This window comes from Oreochromis aureus, linkage group 1, assembly GCF_013358895.1.
Source record: "Oreochromis aureus strain Israel breed Guangdong linkage group 1, ZZ_aureus, whole genome shotgun sequence".
Taxonomy (NCBI): domain Eukaryota; kingdom Metazoa; phylum Chordata; class Actinopteri; order Cichliformes; family Cichlidae; genus Oreochromis; species Oreochromis aureus.
Genome location: NC_052942.1, coordinates 22,747,798 through 22,774,004, shown reverse-complemented (window position 1 = coordinate 22,774,004; position 26,207 = coordinate 22,747,798). Strand labels below are relative to the sequence as shown.

Sequence of the window (26,207 nt, the reverse complement as noted above, 5' to 3'; positions counted from 1 at the left end):
TGTGTTTGAATCCATGTCACAAGTTGCTGTCAGTCTAACAGATGGGGCCACATTCTGAGGTAGGACGAAGTTAAGGTAGGACAGGGGCCGGTGTAGCAACAGGAATTAGGAAAAATTGACTGCTTTTTGTCATGTTAAACCCGGCAAAAGAATCTAATTTGGTGGGGGAGAGTGAATGGCAATGCCTTCTTTGTTTAAGGGCCCTCTGCGGTCACTTTTCAAGACCATTGTGACTTGCCCACAATAGCATTAGTTTGTGCTCTTGTTCTGAGCTCTTCTTTTCTCTGACTCTTTGCGCTGAGCTCCTGTCCGTTCCACTATGTCTCCATGTTCACGTCTGTGCTCCGGCAATACTCAGGAAGGGGCCCAAAAAGCCACGCCCCCCATCAACACCCTTCACGATCCCCTACCATCAATTTCCTCAGCTCTTCTAATCTATCTTTCCTATCCAGACATTTAAAAAGAAAAATGTAGACAAGCTGCCCAGAATTTGATCAGTTTAAGAATTATCAAAATCAATAGCTAAACCAGTTAACAGTCCTGCCGCAAGGTCATTGCAACATGTGAGGAATGATTTGTAGTCATGAAAATACATTTCTTTTCTGACATCATCAAATATTAAGAGACGGTTAGTATTTAAGTTGTTTTTCTTATTCTGCTGCAAATTTGTCTGACTGATTAATCGGTAAATCTTAAAAGTAGTGTAGTATTGAAAATTCCATTCAGTAGGCAATCAGTGGAGTATACCCGACTACTTATAACGTTTCCTCTCAACCCAGAGTGCTTTTTTCATATTAATATTCCTAAAGATGGGGACCATCTTTAAATTAGTGTTTGAGCCACATTACGACAAAGTGCACTTACCTTTCATGATGCCTAAGAGCAAGCCAGAGCAGTTCTCATGTTGCTTGGTGACCAAACCTGCTACTTATAGCGGATTATAATGTGATAGGTATAAGTATGCGAGGCCTTGGTGTAATGCAGAAAGTGGATGTAGCTCTATGTGAAATATTTCTTATGTCATACGTCCTGAAGGATATCCAGGTAGGAGATTGAATTAATAAGGCAAGAACTTTGGCTTATAGTATTTTACTAACTCCAGTAAATTCATGTGTAAATTGTATAACAACTAGCCTCAGTATATTTAGTGCACTGTTAATGGCCCTGTGCCTTGCAAAGGTGTAATCATGGTGGTAGAAACCTGGGCCAAGTTACTAACCTAGGAGCAATCTTGTGTGCATTTAAGTGTCCTTTTTTGTTGCAGAGGTCATTCATAACTTGGTCGCACTGTTGATGTACAGTGAGAGATATTGATTGATTAATGCATTAAGTGCTCACAATCCATTAGGTTCTGTGAAAGGGACTGGAGAAAAGACTTCTCTCACTATGTATTTTCACCTCTCCCTGTTGTTCAAAGGGCATGATTTTTTGCTGGCAAAGTTTAAGGGACAAAAGCCTGAATATCTGCCAAGTAATGCATTTAAAAGAACATTGGTTCTCATAAGTGTCAGTTCAATTACTCTGAAAAGCTTGACAAGGAATTGCTCTTACATTAGCCTTCTGCTCATCCTGACCCAAAAGGAATATGTTGCTTCTGTTCTTCACCTATCGTAAAACAGCATACTTCAACAGTTAAAAAAAAAAGATTCACTGTCTTCTGTGTAATTCAAAGAAAGCGAAATGTTTATTTTCAACATCCAGTCGCTTCTCTGAAATTATGCTATCTGCCACTTCTCATTGTTATCACAGTGATTACCATTTAGTTGCGGAGCAGCAACAGACCACAAGTCACATTCAGGGATGATGAGTAAGATTATTTTCAACCTTGCCACTAGTTTGTACTGATTATGTCAATCCCTTCACCGAATCAGAGTTGATGCAGATGTGCTTTTTCCCCCTCACTAAAACCCCGTATACCTTCTTAGGATAGAGTATAAATGAGAGCACGGGCCGTGCCTGGGGTTTCTTCCTTACTGCTTAGTGACAAGGAATAAGAGACCTTTATCGCCCAGGCCTTAAGCAAGTAAGCCTATGAAAGGGGCCTGAGAGTCAGTCATTACCTTAGAAACATGGGCTGCATTAGAGATTCATAACAGTGTGCCATCTCTGCACCTTTCATCTCCACTAGGGCCAGCTCCATTAGGATCTTTTATCTTTGTGCTGATGGCTGCTCTTGATAATGGGGCTGCCGAGAAATCCCAAAAAGTAAAGACTCAACTCTGACACTATCGGCCCTCCTTTTCTTCAAGCAGAGTACATCAGCTTACAGTAGTAGATATATGTGCTCTCATTTGCAGTCACATAACCTGATTTGCTAGATTTCTTTCTTTCTTTCTTCTTTTTTTTATACTGTTTTCCTTAGAAAGCTGATATCCCATACTGAAGTTTATTAAATGCTCTGAAACTTCAGCATGCATAGAACTTGCTTTCTCTCTCACGTCCCACCGCCTTTGAAACTACAACGTAATGACGGTTACGATGATGTGTGCCTCTGCCACCCATTCAACTGGTAAAACCTTGTAAGGTTACAATTTAATAAAATAACCAGCATTGTTCCCGCTGATGCCCCCATGGAAGTGCATTAATGATATCCCATACAAGCTTCAATGAAAACTTTGCTTTTGGGCAGACAAACACAACTTCATAATGTTATAGTAATTCATGCAAGCCAATGTTTTTCAAATGTTACAGTAATTATGAAAAATATTCATACTTTCCTCTACATAGCCGCAGCATTGCAAATCTCATTTCCAAGGCAGAGCGGAGAAGGAATACACTGAATAATCATTGTGTTTAATGCTCTGGTCATAATCCCAGGTTTTATGATGGTTTTCTAATGATTTTCTAATGATGTTAAATATTAGTAGAGAGTACAGCCATAATTTGAACACAGCGGTCCCCCTTTTTTTTTTTCAGTGCTCCATCAGCACACCCAATTGCAACTACAATGAATATTGCACTGGGAATGAGATTTAAGAGCCATCCCTTTTGGTGTTTTATTTTGCCGTCTCCCCATCTGCCATAAATCCTCATTGCTGTGCTCTTGAAGCCTCCGCCCTTGCCTGCCTTCCCCAGGTGGGAATACAATTAGGTGCAGGGGCCATTTCATTCACTGCCACTGTCCGTCCACCGCAGTCATTCGTAAAAAAAAAAATGCTCTATCTGTCCCAGAGGAGAAAACAGCGGACTCTTGGGAAATTTAAAAAAAATGAGGAGAGAAGGAAAAAAATGGAGAAGAGAACGGCGGAGAGACGAGCAAAATTGCTGTGGGAAAAATCTCCAGAGTTGTTGTCAGAGGAGATACAAACTTAGCCTCTGATGAGTGACAATGTTGTGGAAAATATGTATTGGAGACAAAGGCTTTGTCTCCTTCCTGTGCCTTTTCAATGAATTACACCTCTCCACCCCCTACCCCCAGCTTTTTAATTAAATGGCTGCAGCTCCATCTCTCTATCCGTAGCTCCCCATTACAGAGGCTAGATAAGGGATTGCTATCTGTAGCATGTTAAGAAAGGCTGCTGGGCAGCCAAGCCTCATGAAATTTGTCACAAGATCTCATTTTCCTCATTGCCAGACGTGATGCTTATAATTGATGTGGAGGCAGCAGTAATTTATTGGCCGTCCGCAATTATCATCCCCTTCTAGCAGGGGGATGTGACTGCAATTTATAAGTGTATGTGTGTGTTGTTGTGTGTCTGGGGTGGGGGTGGGAGGGTGTCATTGTATCGTATAAATTAACGCAAAAACATGTTTCTCCTTATCGAATGGTAAGTGTGTATGTGCGCGTTGGCTCCTTCAGAATGCAAATTAATGACAGACTCCATGTCATAAACAATATGGGGCCTGTAATGCAGCTATCTTCAGCTGAGGTGTCGAGGCTGTCAGTCCACCAGCTGGACTTTCACACTCAGCTGGAGGAGGGGGGGGGGGCAGCCAAAACCCAGTGAGGTGTGTGGTGCTTTGGGGGTGTCACATATAGCGGGCTAACAGGGCAGAGTGCTGGTGCCACAACCCTTTGTCCACTGCCTCTCCTTATGTCTGTGTGGCTTCTTTTCACATAGAAAAAACAGAACGCCTTGGGCTACACTGTTAATAATGTGGCCTTCTGAATACTGAGAGCACCAGACTTAATTCAGTTAATCATTTAGTTTTGGATTTTAATCAGAAATATTTCTTTTTAACGTCTCACCTACATATTCAGAAAAGGAAAGGCACACATTGGGAACTGAAGTAATGGTGCACAAAAGAAAGCTTCTACATGTCTGTGAACCATCCAAAATGTTAAGTGTATAGTTCAAGGGCATGTGAATCTTTCTTTGCTGTTCATACAGTTAGTCTGAAATAATCAGAAAAAGAAAAAAGAGGTTAGCCATGCCATTGCTTCTTTGTCCTATGCAGTTAATAATGTGAATTCACCAGGCTGTGTACTATAACCACTGTTGTCCACCAGCGGTAATGGTGGCTGGCGTTCTTGTTTTGTGTGGGTCAGCCTGTTTCCCTTCATGCACGGTGAACTCTTTTACAGAATAAATATAAAACCCTTTACTTATACCCAAATAGATATTACAGTTCATATCATTTTCATCTTTACGTTCCCTGAGATCACCAGCATTTTAGCTTTACACAACTACTGTCTCATGCGTTGCACTCTTTACATGTTATATATTTTATCTGCACAAATAGGAGGCTTAATGGTACACAGATTTTCCTGTTGCACAGCGGTGAGCTCCATGGTCAGAGTGGATTGCTGTCATGCCGTGGCAGGGAAGAGAATGAGGGAGATGAGGGCTGTCACCAGTAGCCGCTCTGAGCATGCTCCGTCTGTCTAGGGGAATGGAATCTGTTTGTTTTGTCTACCTGCACGCCTGTTGTGTGCAGTTGCCAAATTAGACTTTCAAATCAAGAAGCCAGTGGGAGACCAAGACTGTAGTTTTCTCCTTCCCTTTAATAATCATCCCTGTTTACTCTTCAGGGAGTCATCTTTATATATTTTTTTTCTTAAACGCGCCCTCTAAGCACGGAGAGTGCCTTTAATAAAGCAAGACGGCAGAGCGCCATTCCAACATGTGAATTGCACAGGAGAGAATTGAGAGATGGAAGCAATAGAGGAACACCGGAGGAGGCGGGGTGGGGGGGCTGCTGCCGCTGCACCCTTCATGCTATTATCTTTATGGCATAGCAAAACATGCTTCAGGCAATCAGCATGAAATTGTTAATTGCTCAGCCCACTTGTGTGCCGCTCAGGGGACAGGGGCCTTCAGGAGGTCCGCGTCGAGCGAGCAGGGGCTGTCCGACCAACTGCCTGCGCATGTGGTCTCCCGCTTGACGCAAAACACTGTCCAACAAGCGTGTTGTCTTTTTTAAGTCACTGCAGAGGTGCAGTGGCAATCATCAGAGGCCCAGTCTGCATAGTGTATTTAAAAAATGATTACAGCTAGAATAGAATTTGTGCTTGTTGCAGTAGAGCAGGACATATTTAGCCTCTAATACGTGAACCGATGATTCTGTGTCATCATCCTGCCCATGTCTATATTCTTACATAAAGAGTTTGAGAATCTGTGGATCCTTTTAGAACCCAGCTAAAGATTTGTCTGTTTGGATAATAACGTCTGTTTTTGTGTATTTATTGCACAAGCTTAATTTTTCTATTGCTTTTTCTCCTGCTATGCTCTCTTTTAAACACCATGTTGCATTTACTCTTAAGTATTGTACGGTGTTTAATAGCTTTTGTAAAACACTTAAAAAAAGAACACACACACACAATATAGAGAAATTGTGTGCTTTGTATTTAGATACAAGTGTATATATATATTTTTTTTTTAAATCTTGTTTAGTCTGTTATCATTTTGCCAGTGGCTCCAGGTCACTATTGTCTTTGTGTGTCAACCGATATGTGGTTGTTATTGTCCATGTAATATGTGATTCAGGCTGGTAACACAGCTGTACAGGATAGTGTGAGTTACAGTTCAGAAATGAGGAAACCCTGGAAAAAAAAAACGGGCATTTTTTGTGATTAGACACAAACTAAATGCGCTTTGCTCTTTTTTTCCTGTTCGCTAAATTTCTCCCACCTTTAAAAAGGTGGCTCCACTTAGCTCAGAAAGAGGATATGCAAGATATCTTCTCAAACTGAACACCACCCCTCCTGTTACATGCTCAGTTGGTACATAATGCCCCTCCTCCTTGGCTATCAGTTTTGTTCCTGTTGGAAGAGAGGGAGAAAGAGCAAGGTTACACAGGGCGTCATATTAATGGGGCCTGTCATGCGCGTTGATCGTCTTAGGCGTGGAGGAGGATGAGCGCTCAAAAGGTGTTGTCTTCAAATAGGATTTCTGCAAGTGAGACATCCTCGTTGGGTGATATCCCCCTCCGAGCGCCACTTTCTTATAGAATGATCTGTTATTAAGCAAATGAAGTGCTGTGGGCCCAACGGTAAATCCCTCCACTTTGTCATGGTGTGCTCTCAGTTATCGCACCCTACTCTCTCATTCATTCCTTATGTTCTACCCATTTCACCATGTTATGCCAGGGCACGGCAGTCTCGTATTTGAAGTCAGTCGTCCCTTTGGAGCACACAAGGCACAGAGAGGATTCCGAGTTGTAATCAATGGCTCCTTAAAAGGCACATTGATCTTAAATAAGAAAAAGGAAGTAGGCTTTTCCCCCTGAGTAGAATAAAGTAAAATGGGCAGACCTACTACAAATCTGCCATCACTCTCATATTTGTTTAAAAAGGGGGCTTGGAACACAACAGAACTAAATCTAAGTCTTAATGTGCTCAAATCCATTTATTCTTAGTCATAATGTCTTCAGAAGCACACTAATGCTAATTTTCTTTAAAATTTTAATCCACACTTACCCTGCTGGACTTTTCAATTGAAGCTCAGCAAGAATATCAAGTCACTGCTGCTACAGCACTTATGTCAGATCAGTTAAAATGTCTTTTCCCAGTATTGTGTAGCTTGTATTTTGCACCTCTCATTTGTCAAAACACCCTAACATTAGTAATGTCAATCTGCTGTTAAATGACCTCAACCGTAGAAACAATTAGGAAATCTTTTAATGAACTTTTGTTTGGCATGGGTCTTTTGTCTCGGTCATCCAGATACTTGATAGAGGAAAAAAGAAGGGCCGATTGTAAGGGGGTGGGGTAGACGGGGGAATGGCAACTGCTAGACAGGAATTGATTGCATTAATTGATATGCCAATATGTAAGCTTGTTACATCCACCATTGCTTAGGATGATGGCTAACAGGTCCGGCTGATCAATGGAACCAATAAAGGCTTCATCCATTAATGAGCAATGTGGTAATTAATGTTATCCCTAAACCAATTACCTCAGGCAGTGCATCTACAGGAAAGAACACCAAATTGTCCGACCAGGTTATCTCTGTCATACTCTTGGCAATATTCTCATGCAGTCTTTACTGTTCTGTGGCTGTGAGGCTGTCCCAGAGTTTTCACAGGCCATGGAAAAAAAGAATAATTGTGTGGTCTTTCAAGAGGCTATCAAACAAATCTAAAATATTTAAAACATGTTTAGTAAGAAAATTTACTTCACCTTTTTTGTCGTCTTTTCTTAGTTAGTTAGTGTTCTTACCTTATCCATCATGTCTTGTTTCTTTATATGGACATTCAATAGCTGAATCTTTGAGCCTTTTTGAAAGAAAAAAAGTTTCATAATCTTTGGAATTAACAGGATATTTCTTACAACTTGGGCATTTCTTCATCTAAAGCAAAGTTATGGACAAACACAGAACTAAAAACACACAGCCTGTTGTACTTTTCACGTCTTGAATGCGCAACTGTAAATCTCTAGGTTTTCTCTAGTCTGTACTGTAAACAAAGGTGTTCAGAATCAGAGTAACATTTCAGATGCCTCTTCAGACATTCAAAGAATTAGCCGATACTGATGTTTTATGACTCATCCATTGGCCAGCAACTACAAAACCGTGCAATTATTAACTGTCTAACTGTGTGTGTGCGCGCACTGAGAATAATGCACGTACACACAATATAGAATTTGTCTATATTGCATGTAAATGGCCACAAAAGCCTGATTTTCTTCATGGTTACAAAGAGCAAGACAAAGAGTGAAATAACAAACTGCAGCTCTCTCTGAAATACGCAGACTCTGTACATAAATATAAGCAGCAGTCTTACAAATCAATATTTTCTGAGTTATAAAGTAAGATTTTTCTTACCTGGAATGCCATACCTCATTCTTTGCTCATCATTGAATTAATCTCATATTTGTTTGGCATAAATAAAACACACTTTTGTACATTTTACTGCGTGGTTATTGTTCAGGAATAAAAAGAAAAAGTATAGTGGTTGGAAAAGTCTGACTTTAAAAACATCAAAGTGTTGAACAGGTCATTCATGCTGAAATGCCTTATATTACTCATTTACAGTAAATGATTTTCACTCACTAAGCATTACATGGCTGCTACATCTGGCTTCAATTAATTATGGGGGGTTGTCCAAAAAGAATGCTAGTTGTGCCTTACAAGACTAAACAGTTACTTTAGCTTGTGATTTGTTATATATCAAATAGGTAAAATCAAAGTGTGAGAACTGTATACTGCAAGTGTAATGTCTGCATTCACAGCACTTGTTTACTTTTATGAACGCATAAATTGAAACTACCTAAAGTGATTTAACAAAACAAGAAGGAGAACTAAGTGTGAAATGATGACTTATTAGTTGGGACAAGCCCTTTAGACTAAAATCCTGTTTATGTAATGGGTGTTGCAGAAGTGCGGAAAGGCCCATCTGTCTCTCTGCCTATTATCTGAAGCCTTAATCGGGACTTACAGCAGGGCAGGGTAAATAAACAGTAAGTAAGTTGTCTTGGGTAGAGGAACGTCAATGCCTGCAACTTGCTCAAGCCTTTCCTCTGAATGGTTCTGTATTGACCCCTGAGGACCCCCCGAGAATTCCCTAATTGAAAATTAATATTGAATCAATGCCGCAGGCCATTTGCATATTGATTATAAACATCCAGGAAGGCACCAAGTATGTCTGGGATCAATAGGGCCCTTCTGCAGCAGGCCGAGTGCACTACATCACATGGCAGCTGCCTGCTCCTGAGGTTAATGACTGCTGCTTGTTAAGAAGCTCTTGTCAGGTAGAATCCAGCGGCAGGGTTTTTCTGCCAAAGCTGGCAGCAGGTGAACTGTAGAGGGAGGAAGAGGAGGTATACATGAAGGGGCGAAAGTGAGGTATTTAGGCATCCCCACTTATGTTTTAGGCAATATAAAATCCAATACAAACGTCAAAAAAAGTCTGACTTTAAATGCGTTAGCAACTTTTAAGTACCATTGTTGCCACTAAAGTTAACAGTCTGTTTGTGTACTCTGTTAGATGTATTTTTGGAGACTTGGCAACCTATTGTTGAACCCTGACCGCTCCATAAAACAGCCTATAAAATATGTGTGTGTTTGTACTGTATACGTGTGTGTGTGTGTGTGTGTGTGTGTGTGTGTGTGTGTGTGTGTGTGTGTGTGTGTGTGTGTGTGTGTGTGTGTGTGTGTGTGTGTGTGTGAGAGAGAGAGAGAGAGAGAGAGAGAGAATTGGGAAGGCAGGCTGATCAAAGATAACACAAACCATTTCCTGCCCCTAAAGGGAGAGAAAACAATATTAGGTAGATCAAAAAGGCCCCTTTTAATTTGAAATGAAACTTTCACAACATTACAAGACAAAGGAGACCCAGAATCTCCTACTTTAAGGCACCGATTAAGATTCAACACATGCATTCCTCTCCCAAACTCCCCATAATAGTTTCCACATGTTGAGGAGATGTTAAGAGGTGGAGGCAGGAGAGAAGGGAAGGGAGTGGAGACAATGGAATAAAAAGGGTTTGATGCAAATGGAGGAAGATGAAGAAAGAGATTTCCGTCAAACCACCTTCACGGGTAAATTAAGCGTACGATCCCACAGAAACCTGACTGGCTGGTTTTGTGGCGATATTGAAGCTTGGTTAAACTAATGGAGCTCTCTAAAACCGGATGATTCCCTAAACCCACGGGAGACAGCAGACCTGGTGTGAAGCACATGTGAGAGCAGCTTATTCTCCAGTCTATGAAAGACAAGGTCTTGAATTAATGCTTCCATGCAGTTTATGTCCATTCTCTACTCGTGATCGCCCCCAACCCACACCCTGCACTGGGAGCTAGAGTCTGGGAGCTGAGAATGGAGTGCCGGGCCCAGAGAACCAGGCTGCATCTGATTGCTTCATTACAGGCCCTTTCATTGACTTGGTTGCACTGAACTGATGAACTGAGGCAGTGGACAAGGGCACATAATAGGAAGAAATGAATTCTTATCACAGCCTTCTCAGGAGGCCACTGGTCCTGACTCCTGGCAGGGGCCAGCAGAAGCCATGGCTGAATAAAAAGGAAGGGGCTTTATCTAGGTCCATTCAAAAGCCTGAAGCAGGATGTAGACTGCGGACATGATGGAGCTTTAGGAGCTGGATCAGTACACAGGAGAGGAACCACAAATCCACAGAGAACCATATTATTGTAGGGAGCTTGTTTTAATGATTAGTTTGGTGATTAGTGTTTGCTTTCTCCCAGTAACTGACACCCACGGCATAAAATTCTTTCACTTGTTTATTCCAGCAGTCCTCCAGAGGCAGACCTCTGCTAGTTAGAGTCCCAGCTTTAGGCTCCATAGCTGCACCCAAACGCCAACAACTGAGATGAATAATTAATTTTGTACCTTATTGGGCTATAACCCCTAACTCTCCAACCTCCAGCTAATGAGTGAGAAGAGTCTTCTGCAGCGAGGACAATAACAGCACCCATTATAAAAACAAGTGCAACACTAACAACCACACATGCATACAATAGAAATGCAAGATGTGGTATAGCACAGTATCAATTTAGCAGCAGGCCAGGTCTCTATAGTGAAGAGGTTATTAATCCCTGACCATGCCTTAAGAGGCTAGAGACTCACACAGACCCACAACTCAGACCTTCTCATTTCCATAGTTATATGCAGAGTCAGCGTTACGCTGCGGAGGAGGCGGGTAGGGAAACCCGATGTTTTACAAATGCCGCTCTGTGATCTTTAAGGGGCACCCACACAGGAAGTGAGCAGAAGCGATCTGCCAACCAGAAATCATAGAAAGTCAATGTCATTCAGCGACTTCAAGTGAGGACAGGCTCGCTGCCTGGTGGGCGAGTCCAGAGTTAAACTTTTCGACAACTTCGTGGAGAGTGACTGTCAATGAGAGCACCAGATACTGTTGAGTGACATATGAAAGTGTGGTAAATACATTAGTGGGTTATCTAAGCAAACGGAGTCTGGAATGTCCACTAGCGACCAGCTGTCAGATGAAAAGCGGTGCGCGATGAGTGAATTGCTTCCTGTGTGGATTCCCATTTAGATCCTCATAAAAGTTAAGTCACCTGACTTTATGTGATATTGTGTCATCGAAGTATTCGTCAAACTTGAATATTGGCGAAGTTGGCTGATAGCAGGTCAAGACATCTTCCTGCCCCCCCTTCTCCCAGAAAGAAAAAATCATACCGGTTCTCCTGGCAGAAAATGGATACTAGGGAAAGCCATTTAACTCTCCTCCAATTCAGAATCCAAGGACATTTAAAATGACTGTTCTGTGACAGTGTTTGCTAAAGAACTGTCTTGTAGGCTATGGTCAGTCTGACAGCGCACATCCTAAACATCATTTGGCCTCAGTGATTGCTGCTGGGGTATTGCGGGTTTTCTTTTTTAGCATGTTACAAGAAAAGCATCAGACGCTACTAGTCACTCTGGTCATTTTAGAACAGCTGGCCCATGTTTTAGCCACATCATCAGTTTAATTTTTTTCCCTCTTTGCTGTCTCGTCTTCTCGCTCTCCTGTGGCTGAGCCAAAGATAACTGAGTAGCAGTGTTTGACTGTAATCACTCCAAGTCTCCTTCTCTGGAGAGCAGCACAGCGGGCAGCACAGATCCACCCTTCTAGGAGCTCTCAGCCCACTTTCTCAGTGCTATTGCATGTTCATGAAGAATCAGCCATTCCAACTTTGCATATGTAATGCATAAGCACACGCAAACACACCCATGCAAATTGTGTTTGTCTTTAGATAAATATATAGTGTAGTAATGCAGTTAGGAACACAGACCATCTGACCCTCTAAGAATTCATTCAAACTGAACCAGTAGCAGCAGCAGTCATTTGAATAAACTTTACAGTAAAGAAGCTTCCATCCAAGGTAAACTGTGTAGGCCTGTTCTGTCATTCCGAAACGTTGAATTTCGGATAAAATTGAAAGCCTAAAGCTGTTTGGCTTACTAAACAGAAACAGATTAATGTGAGCTAAACATACCAGTAAGATTAGAAGGACGAGTAGCTTAAATGATGGTTAAGTTAGTGCGTTGCATCTCATCAGCTGGCCACAGTTGTGTTTTGTAATTAAGGCTGTAAGGTGTGTTCATATTCAAATAAATAAAGAATGTTGCCTGCATTATGTGATTAATAAATTAATACATTACAGGAGGTGCATAAAGAAGCAACTAATTGCACAAGATGAGTCTTTCTCATTATGCTTTTGAGGGGAAATTTCATTATATGCTTCACAAGCCAGATGAAATCCTGTTTTTAAAGTATGCAAATAAGGATAATACCTTATGTTGGGAAAATCATATGAGTCATAACAAAGCATTTAAATAGACACAACGCTATGATTTTGTTGTCTAGTCTATAGCACAGTTTATAGAGCCTTCATTTATCCTCGTCTCACAGGAGCAGAACACGGTGGCATTGAGTATTTTAAGAGAAAAGTCGCATAACTCGTAGGAAGGTGCATTACCTGTGTAATAGGACTGAGCAGTTTCACTTTGTACTGAGAAATAACCATATGAAAATTTTCTGTGCGATAATTGCTAATCGCATATACAATATCGACATAGAAGGTTTATTACTTGCAAGATTTTGTGTACGTGCAATACAGCTTCCAAGATTAACATGCGGTCTCGTATTACCTAGTGCTACAAGCAAAGGAAAGAAATGCATCTCCCATCATTGTACTGCAAAGTTGGTAGATAATTTTGCACATAATTGCAGTGGAAAACAACCTGCCTATTAAGCATTTAATGGCAGTAATATAGAAAGCAATTACCGTTACTTTGCTGCTCACACTGAAAATAAAGATTTCTCTAAATTAAAAGGATCCTTAGACTACAGCTAAGGCTAATTGTGTGGGGTCTTGTGCAGGCATCTAGTTGTACATCATTTGTAAGGGCTAAATGCTGATCAGTTAGGAAGGCCTTTACACGCTGTGTCCTGAGTGTGTGTTTTTGGGACTGCTCTGCTGCCAGGGAGTCTGATAGCTCTTGAATTATTTATCTCTCAGGCTGCTGGACGGTAGTCACGGCGACCTAGGCCCCGTAGTGGTTGTCTGGCGACATCTCCCTTCAACAGTAGCCATTAACAGACAGGGTTTTGGGTGCTAATGAGCAGGGTGCAGTGTGCAAGGGACTGGAGTTTTCTTACCCTCAAACTCTTTCTAACATAAAGACTCGCTGCACGCTGAATAAAGACGTAGGAATGATTTACAAAGATGTGAGTGCAGAACTTTTTAATTAGGTAAAAAAAAAAAGAGGCAGAAAAAGATTGGGGGAAAAAGATAGGAACAACCACCCGTTTTCCTATTAAGGAGAAATGTCAAGCGCGGTGGTGAAGCAATAGTCTGTGTGCATCCCTTTGTTGTCCTCCCTGACATTGAAGGCTAATTTTTCATGGTTATTTGAACTGGAAAATGAAAGAGAGGTTTGTGATTATTTCCTATAAATGACAACACAATTGCATTACGCTTCAGTACAAACACAGAGAGGATATTGCCTTTTCATATTTCATGTGAAAGTAATGGATGGGCTATGCAAAGAGGAATAGAAAGAAAGACAAATGGTGAAAGAAAGCTCCCTATGTTTGATTTGTATTAGAAACTGAATGGATAGAGGTAGGGAAAGCTTTTTTTCAATAAGTGATCGCACTCTTGTGGATGTTTTAAAGTGCCTGCACAGCGTAATCATTGGTTTTCTTTAGCAATTAGCTTTGAGCAACCAGCTGGGTGGTTTTCGAGAGAACAAGTTACCCTGTGTATTCACTGTAATCTCTAGTAGAGAAATATAGATCAATGCTGAGCCCCCACACGGTGTCCCATGTATATCTGTACAGCTGCATGATGTAATAAATAAAAGTAAATGTAATAAATAGTAGGATAAAGCACACCACCCTCCCCTTATCAACTATCATGAAAGATCTGAACTTAGCAGGCCGTTAAAGCCTTTGAGAGCAAACACACATCAATGATGGCCTATATTTTATATTTTAAATAAAATTGATTAGCAAAATTGGTATTCATAACCTTGTCAGATTCTGTTTTATCTCTGCACACGCTTTCATAAACAAACAGACGGTCAAGCCCAGGGCGGTGGTTGGAGACAGGGAGGCAGAATGACCACAGAGGAGGAATGGCGAACCAGCCCACTCTAGAGGCGCATGCTGTGTTTGTGTACTTTAAGTTTCCAAAGATTGAAGAACTAGCAGGAAAGCCTCTGTCGGCAGGACTCATGTAAATAGGACCCATGTGGGAGCTCTGAGCCGGACTCCTAACACGCGCCGAGGTAGGGGCTACATACATCCAACCATGGCAACATTGATTTTCTGAGCTAATACCTCCACAGAACGGTCCACAGGCAGATGGAAGCACTACAAAGATATGCAAATGGTGCATTCGATAAATCGACAGACAGAGATCTTTTTCAGACAGTCCACTGTACCGGTCTGCAGTGCCTAAAAGGAGAGATAAACAGATAAGTACCTGTTAATGGACACACAAACACAAGTGTGTGCACTCAGACAAACATACAAGCACCTGCCCGTTACCTGGGAAAACTTAGATCGATAATAGAATTTCGTGTTAAGCAGAGGTGCTTCAGAAAAGCACATCAAATAAATGCTGGGACTAACCGTTGCTAGCTTTTAATATGAAAGTGCTATTTTTAATGTGGCACACAATATTTTTTAATTTCCAAGGTTTTTGCACTGTATCTTGTGTATAATAACAAAACAAACTGTGGGTATAGTCATATTCAGCACGCTTATTAGTCAGATATGAAACAAAAGCTGCTGGGTGTATGTCATATATAATAGATGTGGGCTGTCTTGTTAAGCCCAGCAGGCTGTATGTGGCTGTGTCTCTGTGGAGAATGGCTCTGAAGCTCACTGTACCTGGTAATTAAAGAGAGTTTGTGGCAAAAGCCAAACATCAGGAGAGATGAGCTATGAACAAAAGAGCTGTGACAGTTTCAGGTTATGTGATTTTTGTGTCCCTTTTTGCCAAATGAAAAATCAATACATTTTCCGGGTTATACATATTCAGAGTGTCCACCATGCTTCCGCCCTGATGGAGAAAGGGGCGGGGGACTGCGGGCTTGAGTGGGGGAGTCGCCTGTTCGCCTGTCATAACTGTACCATCGCATTTTCCAAGCCACTGGTGAATATTTCAGAGTTGATGTGATTGCCCTTCATGACAGCGGTGATGCTTTTTTCCCCCCCTTTCTTTATTTAAGGCACCCCTTCAGCCACCCCCACACTCCGCATCAACCCACCCCGGTTCTGTTTGGTCCTTTTCAATAGCTGCAAATAGGTGAAGGCATTGTGGTGTGAGCTGGAGGAAAAAGAAAAAAAGATGCATTAATAAAAAGGAGGCTGATTTAAGAGGAGGCAGCGGTGGAAGACGATAAGCATAAATGCATGGTGGGGGGTGGCAGTCGCAGCTAGGCAGAGTAACTCTTTGTGCAGGACATTGTCCCTGAGGCAGAGTAGATGGAAGAGCACAGCCCAGTGATGCTTTTGCCCCCATCCAGGCTTTTAGCCCTCTGTCCTAGCAGGGAAAAGTACAGCCTGCATCTTCCATTGTGGACATAATATGTGTTGGTTAGTAACCGTCATTTTGGGCATTCAAGGAACCCAGTGGTGTGTGTGGGGGGGGGGTGTGTGGGGGTGTATGTGTCAGATGGGGCAGAAGAGTGAGCAGTCCCTGAATGCTCAGTCCCTGTGTACCCACATTAACCCAGATCCTATTCTCCTTCATCACTCAAGAAAAACACAAAGAGAAAAGAAGTAGAGCAGCACTCACTTTATCCACTTTATTTGTAATGTATCTAAACATGCCATTATCATGAGAAGAACTTCTAATTAGTATGATTTCCCATGAGATAACACTTTAGGGAAAATATTTAATACATTACGTGGTCTCAATAACATTTCCTAATTTACTTTCATACCGAAAGCACAAAAAGCAAATTTTGAGCCTTTTCATGCATTTTTCTGTTCTTTTTTTCTGTTAGAAAACACTTTCGAAAAACCATGACCTGATTACCTGAAAATGGCCCGGGAGTTTGAAACGCAGGGTTTGGGGGTGGGTCAGATAAAATGCTCTGTGGAGGACCTATGGGCTGTTTTGATGAGCATGTACTAGGGAAGTTCTGGAAGGATGTAGGAGGGGTTGCTGTGATATAGCCGGAAGGCAGTATGAACTGTCACTCCTGTTTGTGATTAACTTGCTGTTTAAAGTTTCTTTAGTTGTTAGCTACCGATGTACCCCTCCTCCATCGCTCCTCCTTTCTGCTACCCCCCACCCCAGCCCTTCTTCCTCCTGCCCTCAGCCCTTTGGAGACACAAAGTATTCATTCACATTTAGATCCCGAGGTCACAGCAGGGCCAGCAGGGAGAGAGGCCAGCGAGTCCCCCCCCCATAGACAGGTCAGGAATCTAACATGTAACTCTGACCAGCAGCGCTGAGCTAGCTTACTCTTGCTTCCATGTGAAAAGGAAAGTGTGTGGGAGAGGAGGAGTGAGAGCATGAGTGAGAAGAGTACAGGGACAGATGAGCTTTCATTTTGTGCACAGTGCTTGGTGTATTTTCTGGCTTTTACTACATTGATTCTTTCGTGGATTAATGTATATTTTGGTACACTGATCTATTTTTGAATGCATGGCTAAATTTTAAATGCATTTCATAACTGAGGTCTATATGACTCATTACAACTGAAATACTACACAGAAATCAGTAAGAATATCTTGCAACTCACTTAAAAAGCAGTTGTTTTTTTTCCCCAGTATTGCATGTGTCCACATTTTAATTAAGCCCTATGTATTGTAGTGCAGAGGCCATTATGGTTACTGATAGTACCGTGTTGTGGTTTATTGGTCGTTCATGAGCAAAAGCCCCGCTTGTGTCTGACAGTGTTGTGGGCATGTTTTGCTCAGTTGTGGTTTTATGAGGTGTAGCTTCAGAGCTTCTGCAGTATGTGTTGAGAGGGGAGTTACGAGGGGTGGGAGTGTTTTCCTGTGTGTTGTGCTTTTTGGGGGGTGGGGGGGCGGTGTCTTGCGTATGGGGCACAGAGGTGCTGATATGAGGAGCGGACAATGCATGAAAGCCCTCAGCATGAGTCCTGTGTCTCATTGTCCCATGGTACCCTCCTGTCACTTTCATTTTGCGCCCTCTAGTCCAGAGTCAGGCTAACTTTGATATGAGGAAGGGGTGCAAGGGATGCTGGGGGAGCATGAGGGGGATTTTTAAAAGAAGGAGTAGGGGAGAAAGATAGAGTCTCTGAAGTGTGAAATAAGATTGCTTTTTATCCGACAGTGCAGCGCTAAAGAAAAGGAAGCTGTCCGGCTCTGGATAAAGCGGGGGAAGCACACCTCTCTGATTTACAGTGCAGTCCTGTGACACCTGGTTAAAATGATAACAACAGCCTCAATAATCATAATGAGAGTAATGAGAGCTTAGACGCACGGCTCCACACAAGAGCCCAGAGAGAAGCACAGCTCAGCCCTCGCTCCCAGTACTCGAGAGCCGGGGAGAGGGAGAAGCTGAGCTCTGCCCCCGCGCTGGTGCTCCATGACTTACGAAACCCAAGCGAGATAAATAAGACAGTGGAGTGACTGAGATGCTATATATGCAACTAAAAATGAGCAGACTGTCACTGCTGTTTGAGGAACACTGGAGCCGTTCTCAGGTAGGACTGGAATTCTGTACTTTAAGAAAGGCAGTTATCACAGCATTATATTCTGCTGAGGCCGAGGATGGAGGAGGAGCCTGACCTAGTGAAAGATATCTAGAGTGACTATTATTACTTGCTGCTGCTCTTCTCCACAGTCTGGGAAGAAATACTGGAAAGTGCAGTGGTTACCATCAATTATTTATTAGGCCGTTTGTGCTTGTCAGTCTGATTAGCATTAGTGTAATCACTGCTCTTCAGGGGAAAAGGAAGGCTGCTCTCTCTCATCTGAAGGTAATCTTGCCATTTTCAGTGTCTCATCTTCACCAGACAGCTTTTGCATAGCATCTGCTTTTGTCATCTCCACATATTTCTTCCCTTTCTGTTTCTGTCTGTTGCTGCTCGGCCCCTATCCCCCCACCACCACCCTCCCCTCACCTCATTAATGTGTGTGTGAGCAAGTTGCTCTCTCCCAGCTTGTATAGAGTGACACCTATGGGTCTGATTAAGCCTCTGCACTCACTGGCAAAACACAAGAGAGGAAGACGGCTAAGCACCTACACGGTGTAGGAGTGTGTGCGTGCGTCTGTCTGTGAGGGAGCCCATGAACTGTCCCCACTGAGTGACTGGGAGAGCAAAGCTGATATTTTTCATGCTCAGAACAGATGAGTGTAATCTCTGTGTCGGCAATGGGTTTATTCAGCTTGCATGATTAGATTAATGGAACTGTTTCATATCATTGTATTAGGATGGTTAATGAAGACAATTAATTAGAAGACAACCTTCAGGCTATTGTCCTTTACATCTCTCAGATTTGGGTTAGAAATGGCCTGCTGCCATAGCTTTGAGTGTTTCTCCTAATCTATTTTCTGAGTTAATCTATGGCTACAGTTTTAGTGTCTCTTCCATTTGCATCCTACTCTTAGGCCACTCGTGACCTTTCATTAATTATAGCTGGCCCTAGCTTTAATCATTCTGTAATACTTGTTGTAGATGAGATGAGAAATGGGCAAAGCCATTTGCCACTTAAAGATGTAACGGTACTCTTGGAATTAAATGTCTGCATTTCTGCATGAATTATAAATGTCTTCTGTGTGCCAAAAGTGATATGATCATTAAACATCTAAAAAGAAAGTGTGAAAAACATGAGTGGGGAAAAGGAAAAAAATCAGTACCAGCGTGCGCATGTATAGCATGTGTGCAGGAAGTTGGGAGTAGGTGGGGCGGTTACAGAGAAGCTTAGCATTAGAATGCTGGCTGCCTATCAGAGAAATGTTTAAGCACAAAGTGTGTATTAATGTGTAGGTGGGGAATTAGTCTCACTACAAGTGTCACATAGCTAAGAAATGACACCTTGCCCCGTTTTTAAAGGTGAAAAAAATTTACCTGGGGATTATTTTGTAATCTGAGCACCTATGCAGCTGTACAGTATCCTAATTCGCAGACTGTTGTAGAGATTTATGCAGGTAGGAGTTATAGGATTTTGGGACTCTGCAGCAGATCTCTGTTTTTTTGGGGGAATGTTTAAGGTCCAGCTCACCAGTACGGGATGGAATTCATAGAGTCCCTTGGAAGCATAATAGAAACACAGTAATGCAACTTTTTTGTTGTTTTGAGGTTTTTTTGCAGCTGATTTTGATTAAATAAAAGCTTATTCTTAACTGTGCATTTGTGCTTAGAATAATAAAATATCACAGTTGATATAAGCACACCCTTATGGTTTTGTAGCTATGGTGTATACTTAAGAGAACCGTAAAAAAATGGCGTTAAATATAAATACGCGATGAAGAAACGTGGCAAAAGCTCCTTAAGCAACTACCCAAAAAAAGAGGAAAAATGTCATATAACAAAACGATAATTTTTTTCTAATGTATTTTCCAGTTATAAATATGACTGATTTGCATAAGGAATTTCAAACCCCATTCAGCAGAATAAATTAAGATCTTTCTGACTATTTTATTTATGCGTCATTGTCATCAGTAAAGGAACAAGCCACATGGTTCAGAGATGTATGGTTATTAAGTGTGTCTCTAATAATGATACATAGTTTGAGTCGGAGAAATGTACCTGTTGTATATACAACATAGGCTCTGTTTCATAACTAACAGGCTAAACAGTGAGTGTTGGGGAAAATGTACTGTCATAAAAATGGTTTTGGCTGTGGGTACTCATGTGGTGAGCTTAGATTAGATGTGTGATGACTGCAGGGCTGAATACTTGAACAGGATATTTCAGTAGCTGTTGTAGCTTTGTCAATATATCAATAGCTCATAGAGTAGAGACCTATGCATGAAAGCATTTTCAAAAGAGCATTTAAGTACATTTGCTGAGAATTAGCTGACTTGTATAATAACTGATAGGGCCTATTGACTGCGGCCTAGTTTACTGTTGTCAAATCAATGCTATTCCATGCAAGTCACACTACTTTTAAACAAACTTAACAGGCAAAGGGGATGTTCAGGGGGCACTGGAGGGAAATAAACAAGATTGATGCCCTTTTTATTATCTGTTTTTGCTATCTTTTCCTCTGTGTGTTACTTACAAATGGCGTTATTGGATATCCATTGTTTGGACTTCGATGCTCTAAATGGCCTGATATATCGAGCTGAGGCTTTTAAGGTGGTTACAGGGGATTTCTGCCTTTGACTTGGCATAAAAATAAAATGAATTGTGGCTCTGAAAGTTTTAAATATTTATGATTTATTTTTTTTGCTATAGTGGGATAGCAGAAGTGAAATGAGGTTTGTATTGGTAAGTAACCTAACAGATTGCAGCAAGCGCGTGTGTGCGCGCGCGTGCATGTGTGTGCGTTATGAAAGGAAGCAAATGGGGGTCTTTTTCTTGAACTATACTGCTCAATTATTTTTCCATCTGGCCATTTGCACCCATGTGCTTGCTTTTAGTTTTATCTACACATTAAACAGAGAATTTTGCTTGTGTCTTTTGTTTTGAATACATACACACAACAATAGCAATAAAAAGAAAGAGTGGATATTCGACTTTCCTCCCCCCTTATAATTCAGCTCTGATATTTATTTATTTTTTATTCAAGTTGGAATTATTTTTTAACAGAGATAATCAGACAGCACAGGACAGAAAGCAGATTCTGCCCTCTTTGTCTGCTAGCCTTGCAACTGTGTGTCAGCAAATGTAATTGTTGCAAGCTCCTATAGAAAAAAAACGCTACCGCCCCTTTAAGTGCTTCCACCAATTCTGATGGCGTGGTGATTTACATATCCCGTTCTCCCTCCCCCTTCAGGAGAGCTGAGCGAGGATGTGGAGGCTGCTAGTGAGACCACCACAGACCAGGAGGACCAAACCAAAGACAGAGAAAGTGGGGGGGAGAAGGAGCTCACCAAAGGGACAGGTAAGGCTCATATTTACACACATTTAGGGACTACTACTCACATGATTCACGTGGCCATGCAGCTGAACATTGCTAAACAACATGCCTTTTGCCAAATTAAATTAAACATATTTTAACAAAGGTTTCAAAGCCTTTCTAAGCATTGAACATACTCTCAAAACTCCCTAATCTAGTTTTCAAAGGCTGCTCTTTCATGCTGCATGTTCCCAGGCATCTCATCAGCTACAGTTAGAATAAGCTGTCAATTTAAGTAATAAGTTCAGGTAACATGTGACCCATGTTTTGTCTTTGATCAGTGGGTGATGTGAAGAGCAGGGCCCGCATGTGTAATTCCCAGTGTGCCATGTGCACACACACATACACTTGAATAGCACTGCCCCCTTCTCAAATTTGCTGTACACACAGAAGAACATTGACACCACTTACCTGTGTTTTGCCTTATCAGATCAGGATGGTTTTATCTCTGGTCCTCTTTATTGATAGGTGCTGGCTCCTAAGCAGGGGGCTGGGTTTAGTGTGAGGGGAGGAGCTTTGGGCCTCAGCACTCTCTGATCAGGGGCAGGTTGCATTTATCTGCTAACTTTTCAAGATGCATTGGATGTTCTACTATAACAAATGTTTTCACATCAGAGGGCATTACTAGTGTAAATACAGTTCACGATAATGCATGTGCTTTTATTTACTTACCTACTTACTTATTTATTTAGTCGGACCACCAGTGATCATGCCGCATACTGAAAACAGCATTGAACCCTAAACTTTCCATCATGTAGAACTTGTGGTATAGTTGGAGGGATTTCTGGGAAGCACTATATTATTTTGACAGATTATTGACCATAACAGATGATAGCACTCATAACAGAAGAAGTTTATGTTCTTGTAGCGGTTTTGATTTTTGTTTTTTTAGTGCTGCAACTGGAAGAAATAGTTTACTGCTGAAAGTTACTGTAGCTGTACTGAATGCACTGCTATAGGTGCTGAATTAATGACACTTGGAGTGTGTGTGGAATTAGATTGGTTGAAATAAGAAATGACCGAAACACTGTCTCAAACACAAGTTTTATGACGAACAAGCTTAATGTAAAACTACACCCCCCATAGCGCGTTCTGTATGTGCATCACTGCATCTAATTATATATGAAAAGCTCTGTTTACTGATTCTGCTCCGGTTCCTGAGAAGAAAAAAAAATGGCCCGAGTTTTCTTTTTTATGCCCAGTTTATTTCACTTTAGTCGTCTGTGTTCAGAAAACAAGGCTGGCAGTCAAGACATCTCCTATTGAATAGAGAGATTTCTCATAATCGTGACACTGAGCAGTAACGGGCTTGGATAGATGCTTTTCACTTGTCTAACTTCTTGTGTTACTCCAGGATGTTTTGATTTACACTAGTCAGGTTAAAAGCTGGAAAACAATTCAGACCTTTTGCATACCTAAGTTTTTATAAGGTGCAGCAAAAAAAAAAGAAAAAGAAAAAGAAAAAAAAAACTCATCACAGTGTTTGAAGCCCAGGCTTTGTAAAATGTCTTTGATATTCGAACTTCTATTTTAAATGAGGCTGAGTTGTTTGTGCTCTTTGAAAGGGCGACACTCTTCTTTGATGGAAGAAATAATGATATGCATGCCTGACTGAATATGGCTAAAAGTATGTTTTAGCACATCAAAATAAAGCACTTTAAAAAGCATTAAAATGAGCTGGCCGATTAATAATTCACTCATACCTGTGGTGCACAGGAAGACGACTCCTCGCATTAGGATTCCTCCTTTTTGAAAGGCATGCAATTTGATACAAGCATATTCAGTTCCTTTCCTCCCCTCTGTCAGTCGCTAATCACCAAATAAGTGTGTTTCTGTGTTTTCACAAAGGAAATATGTGCTTGCATATGAAAAATTTACAGCTTCCCAGCAGCTTATTAGAAACGCTTAGTTAAAAATAGCATTGCATTAGGGAACCAGGTCTGAGGTTCTGTTTGATGTCAGTGAAAAGGTGGGTGGGTAGATTGGGATGCTGGGTTCAAGGCTGTGTTGTCAGCAAAAGGTAGACAGCTGTAGTTTAATGGAAGGGTCTCTTTTTGTGCTTCAAACTTTTTGTGATTGATGAATACAATGCCCATTCAAAGCGTGTGCAGAAAACCTATCTTGTTGGGGGGGGGGGGAGGAAGACCTCAGAATGCATTTGGTAAACACGGGAGCTCTTGTTTGGGCTGGTGATTGTCTAAAAATGTTGTGCAGCGCGTACGCAAGGGGGTGTATATGTTAAAATACGGCGTATGAGCATCTTGGCCAACCTGTTATTTATATGAAAGGTGCTCAGTCTCCCACTGTCTGAAGCTGAGCTGTTTCTAAAGTCCATCATTAGAACTACTGAAGTATTTCTTCTCATCGTTGTCATGTAGCTGTTGGAACAGAGCACAACATTGTTCCCTTACAAATGACAGTCACTGTCAGACAGACGGCATTAGCGAGCACAGAAAAAAGGCTTCCTCCTTTTTAAAGCCTCTGTCAATCTTATTTTTTCTTTCTTGTTCCACAGCTCCTCAGTATTCATTAAAATCATTTAGAGGTACATCAGAAGCCTTTGTAAAATGCATATGTATTCGGCATGTCATCTCTTGAAAGATGCCTTCATTATTCTGGTGTTTTATTTATTTATTTATTGCAGAGATAATTCATATATGTGCACGTGAATGCACATATGTAAATGCCATATGCTCGCGAACTCTGCATACATGGGGCAACTTTTAATGATTAAACAACTGACTGTTGATCGTGTACACGGAACTAATGCACATTTCAAAGTAAATCCAATTAATACATTTAATATATATATATATATATATATATATATATATATATATATATATATATATATATATATATTTCAATATGATGTTCACATTGGTGCCAGCTACAACTGAATCATCTGGCATGATTAGTAATTCAGAGGGTCATTTTTAATGCCAGGTATGAAATATGTATAAATGGATAGCCATGAGCCTCTTTCCTCTCTGTCTCTCCACACTTTCTTCACCTAGCTGAGACAGCACGAGCTAAAGGAAAGAGCTTCTGCATAGGAATGGTATCCTTACCTTCATTAAAGCAGGTGGTGTATTTATGCAGCAGCTGAATGTATAGGAATGCAGCAGGGCGGGAGGGTGGCAAGTATAGGGGAGACAGAAAGATGAAGAGAGCATGAAGGTGGGTGCAGGGTGGGGATTGGGGGGTGATAATACACCGGCCGACTTAGACACAATGTGGTTTGACAAATTTAACATAAATGTATGGGCAGGGCTGTGTCAAAGTGTGTGTGTGTGTGTGTTTGAGGGAAGGTGAGAGGGGTAGAAAAATAGATAATTCTGTCAATTCTGGGACAGTCTTCGAAAAAAACTCTGCTTGATAGTATTTTATTCTTCATATCTGTGCTTAAAAAAGTTTATAGGAGCCGGAGCAAGGTGGTGAAGGCAAGGGGTAAAAAACTATTTCAGCTGGATCATCCACATGCAAATACCTGTGACACAGAGAGCAGACACGCCTATGAAGGAAATGTTGAGCATGGAGATACACTGCACTTATTGCATTATATTGACATTTTGTAACCCATCGTTTGAAAAATTCTGGTTAATTCAGATAATTTAATGAAATTTTTGAATATATATATATTAATGTTTTCCTCAAACTTTCATCCTTGTCATCATTTTTAACAAGTGATGAATGAAATCTTGAATCTGTAAGTATTTGCAGACATTCTTCTAAGTTCTTTATTTCTCTTAACAAAGAGCCCAGTGAGTGATTTTGACACAGTTTATTGGAGCATTAATTAAAGGTGACATACAGGTTCCTACCAATTTGAACTTTCGCACGCTGTTTTTACACTACATTTGTACAAATAGTCACGGTATTTTATCACTTCATGATGCCCAAAAACCTACTTACTCGACTAGAAGCAACTCAGACATTAGTTTGTGCCTTTCTCTGTAGCATGTGCCAATCCTGTGTCATTTTTTTATCCTTAATGCTTCTCCAGCCAGTTTTCTCACATATGTGTTAAAAAAAAATTGCTCAAGCATTCTCAGTTAAACATTGACATTAAACCTGTGGAATCTGTCAAAACAAAGACTAAGCCGCTAGAGTTTCCTGTAATATGCATTTGTAAGTGCGTGAATCTGTGTGCGTTTTGAGCTCCGCATCCACCTGTTTTTATGTAAATGTGCAGCATGTGCGTGTGCACTCAGCTCTGCTGTGTGTAAGAGAAGCAGATGTTGTGTTCCGCACCGAGGCTGCTGCATTTGATCTGTATAATGAACTAGATGATTAGCATCCCCTAGACGCGGCACTGTGGCATTGCAGTCTGCTCTTCTTTTTTCTTCTTTTTTTTATTGAGCTCCATATAATGCTGTTAGTCTTGTGCTGTTGCTGCCTCACAAACAGACATGCTAAACGTTATGAATTGTTTCCCAAATAACACTGGAAACACATAGACTTAATGCTGGCTGTGGTTGAAAGTTGAAATTGCAGCCTTATGGTTAGTTGCAATCAAATTACTCACGTTTATGTTATTGTTACTCCAAACTGTGAGACGTTCAGTGCGGTGGTGATTTGTTATTGCTTTTAAACCTTGAGTAGCATGAGAAATCAGGAGACAGAGCAGCGGAAATGTTTACATATTCATAGCACATCCTTTCAGTGTTTGTCATCCCTGAAATTATAATTCCTTTTGTCTTTGAAGATAATAGGCCATAAATTGTCCTTGTTTGTGAGCCACCTCCCTGAAAGCTCAGTGTTTATGAGTTTTACCACAGGCTGTCTAATAGCCAAGCAGTAC

At 41.2% G+C, this 26,207-nt stretch overlaps 1 protein-coding gene across 2 annotated transcripts in view; it reads left to right on the top strand.

The window, feature by feature from the left end:
• zfhx3 (zinc finger homeobox 3) overlaps positions 1-26,207 on the top strand; it is a 136,401-nt gene that overhangs the window by 87,344 nt on the left and 22,850 nt on the right. For both annotated transcript variants that reach the window (XM_039610654.1, XM_031758066.2), the window contains exon 6: positions 21,281-21,388. In XM_039610654.1, coding sequence (XP_039466588.1) covers positions 21,281-21,388 — 108 coding nt within the window. The remainder of the gene's footprint in view (positions 1-21,280; positions 21,389-26,207) is intronic.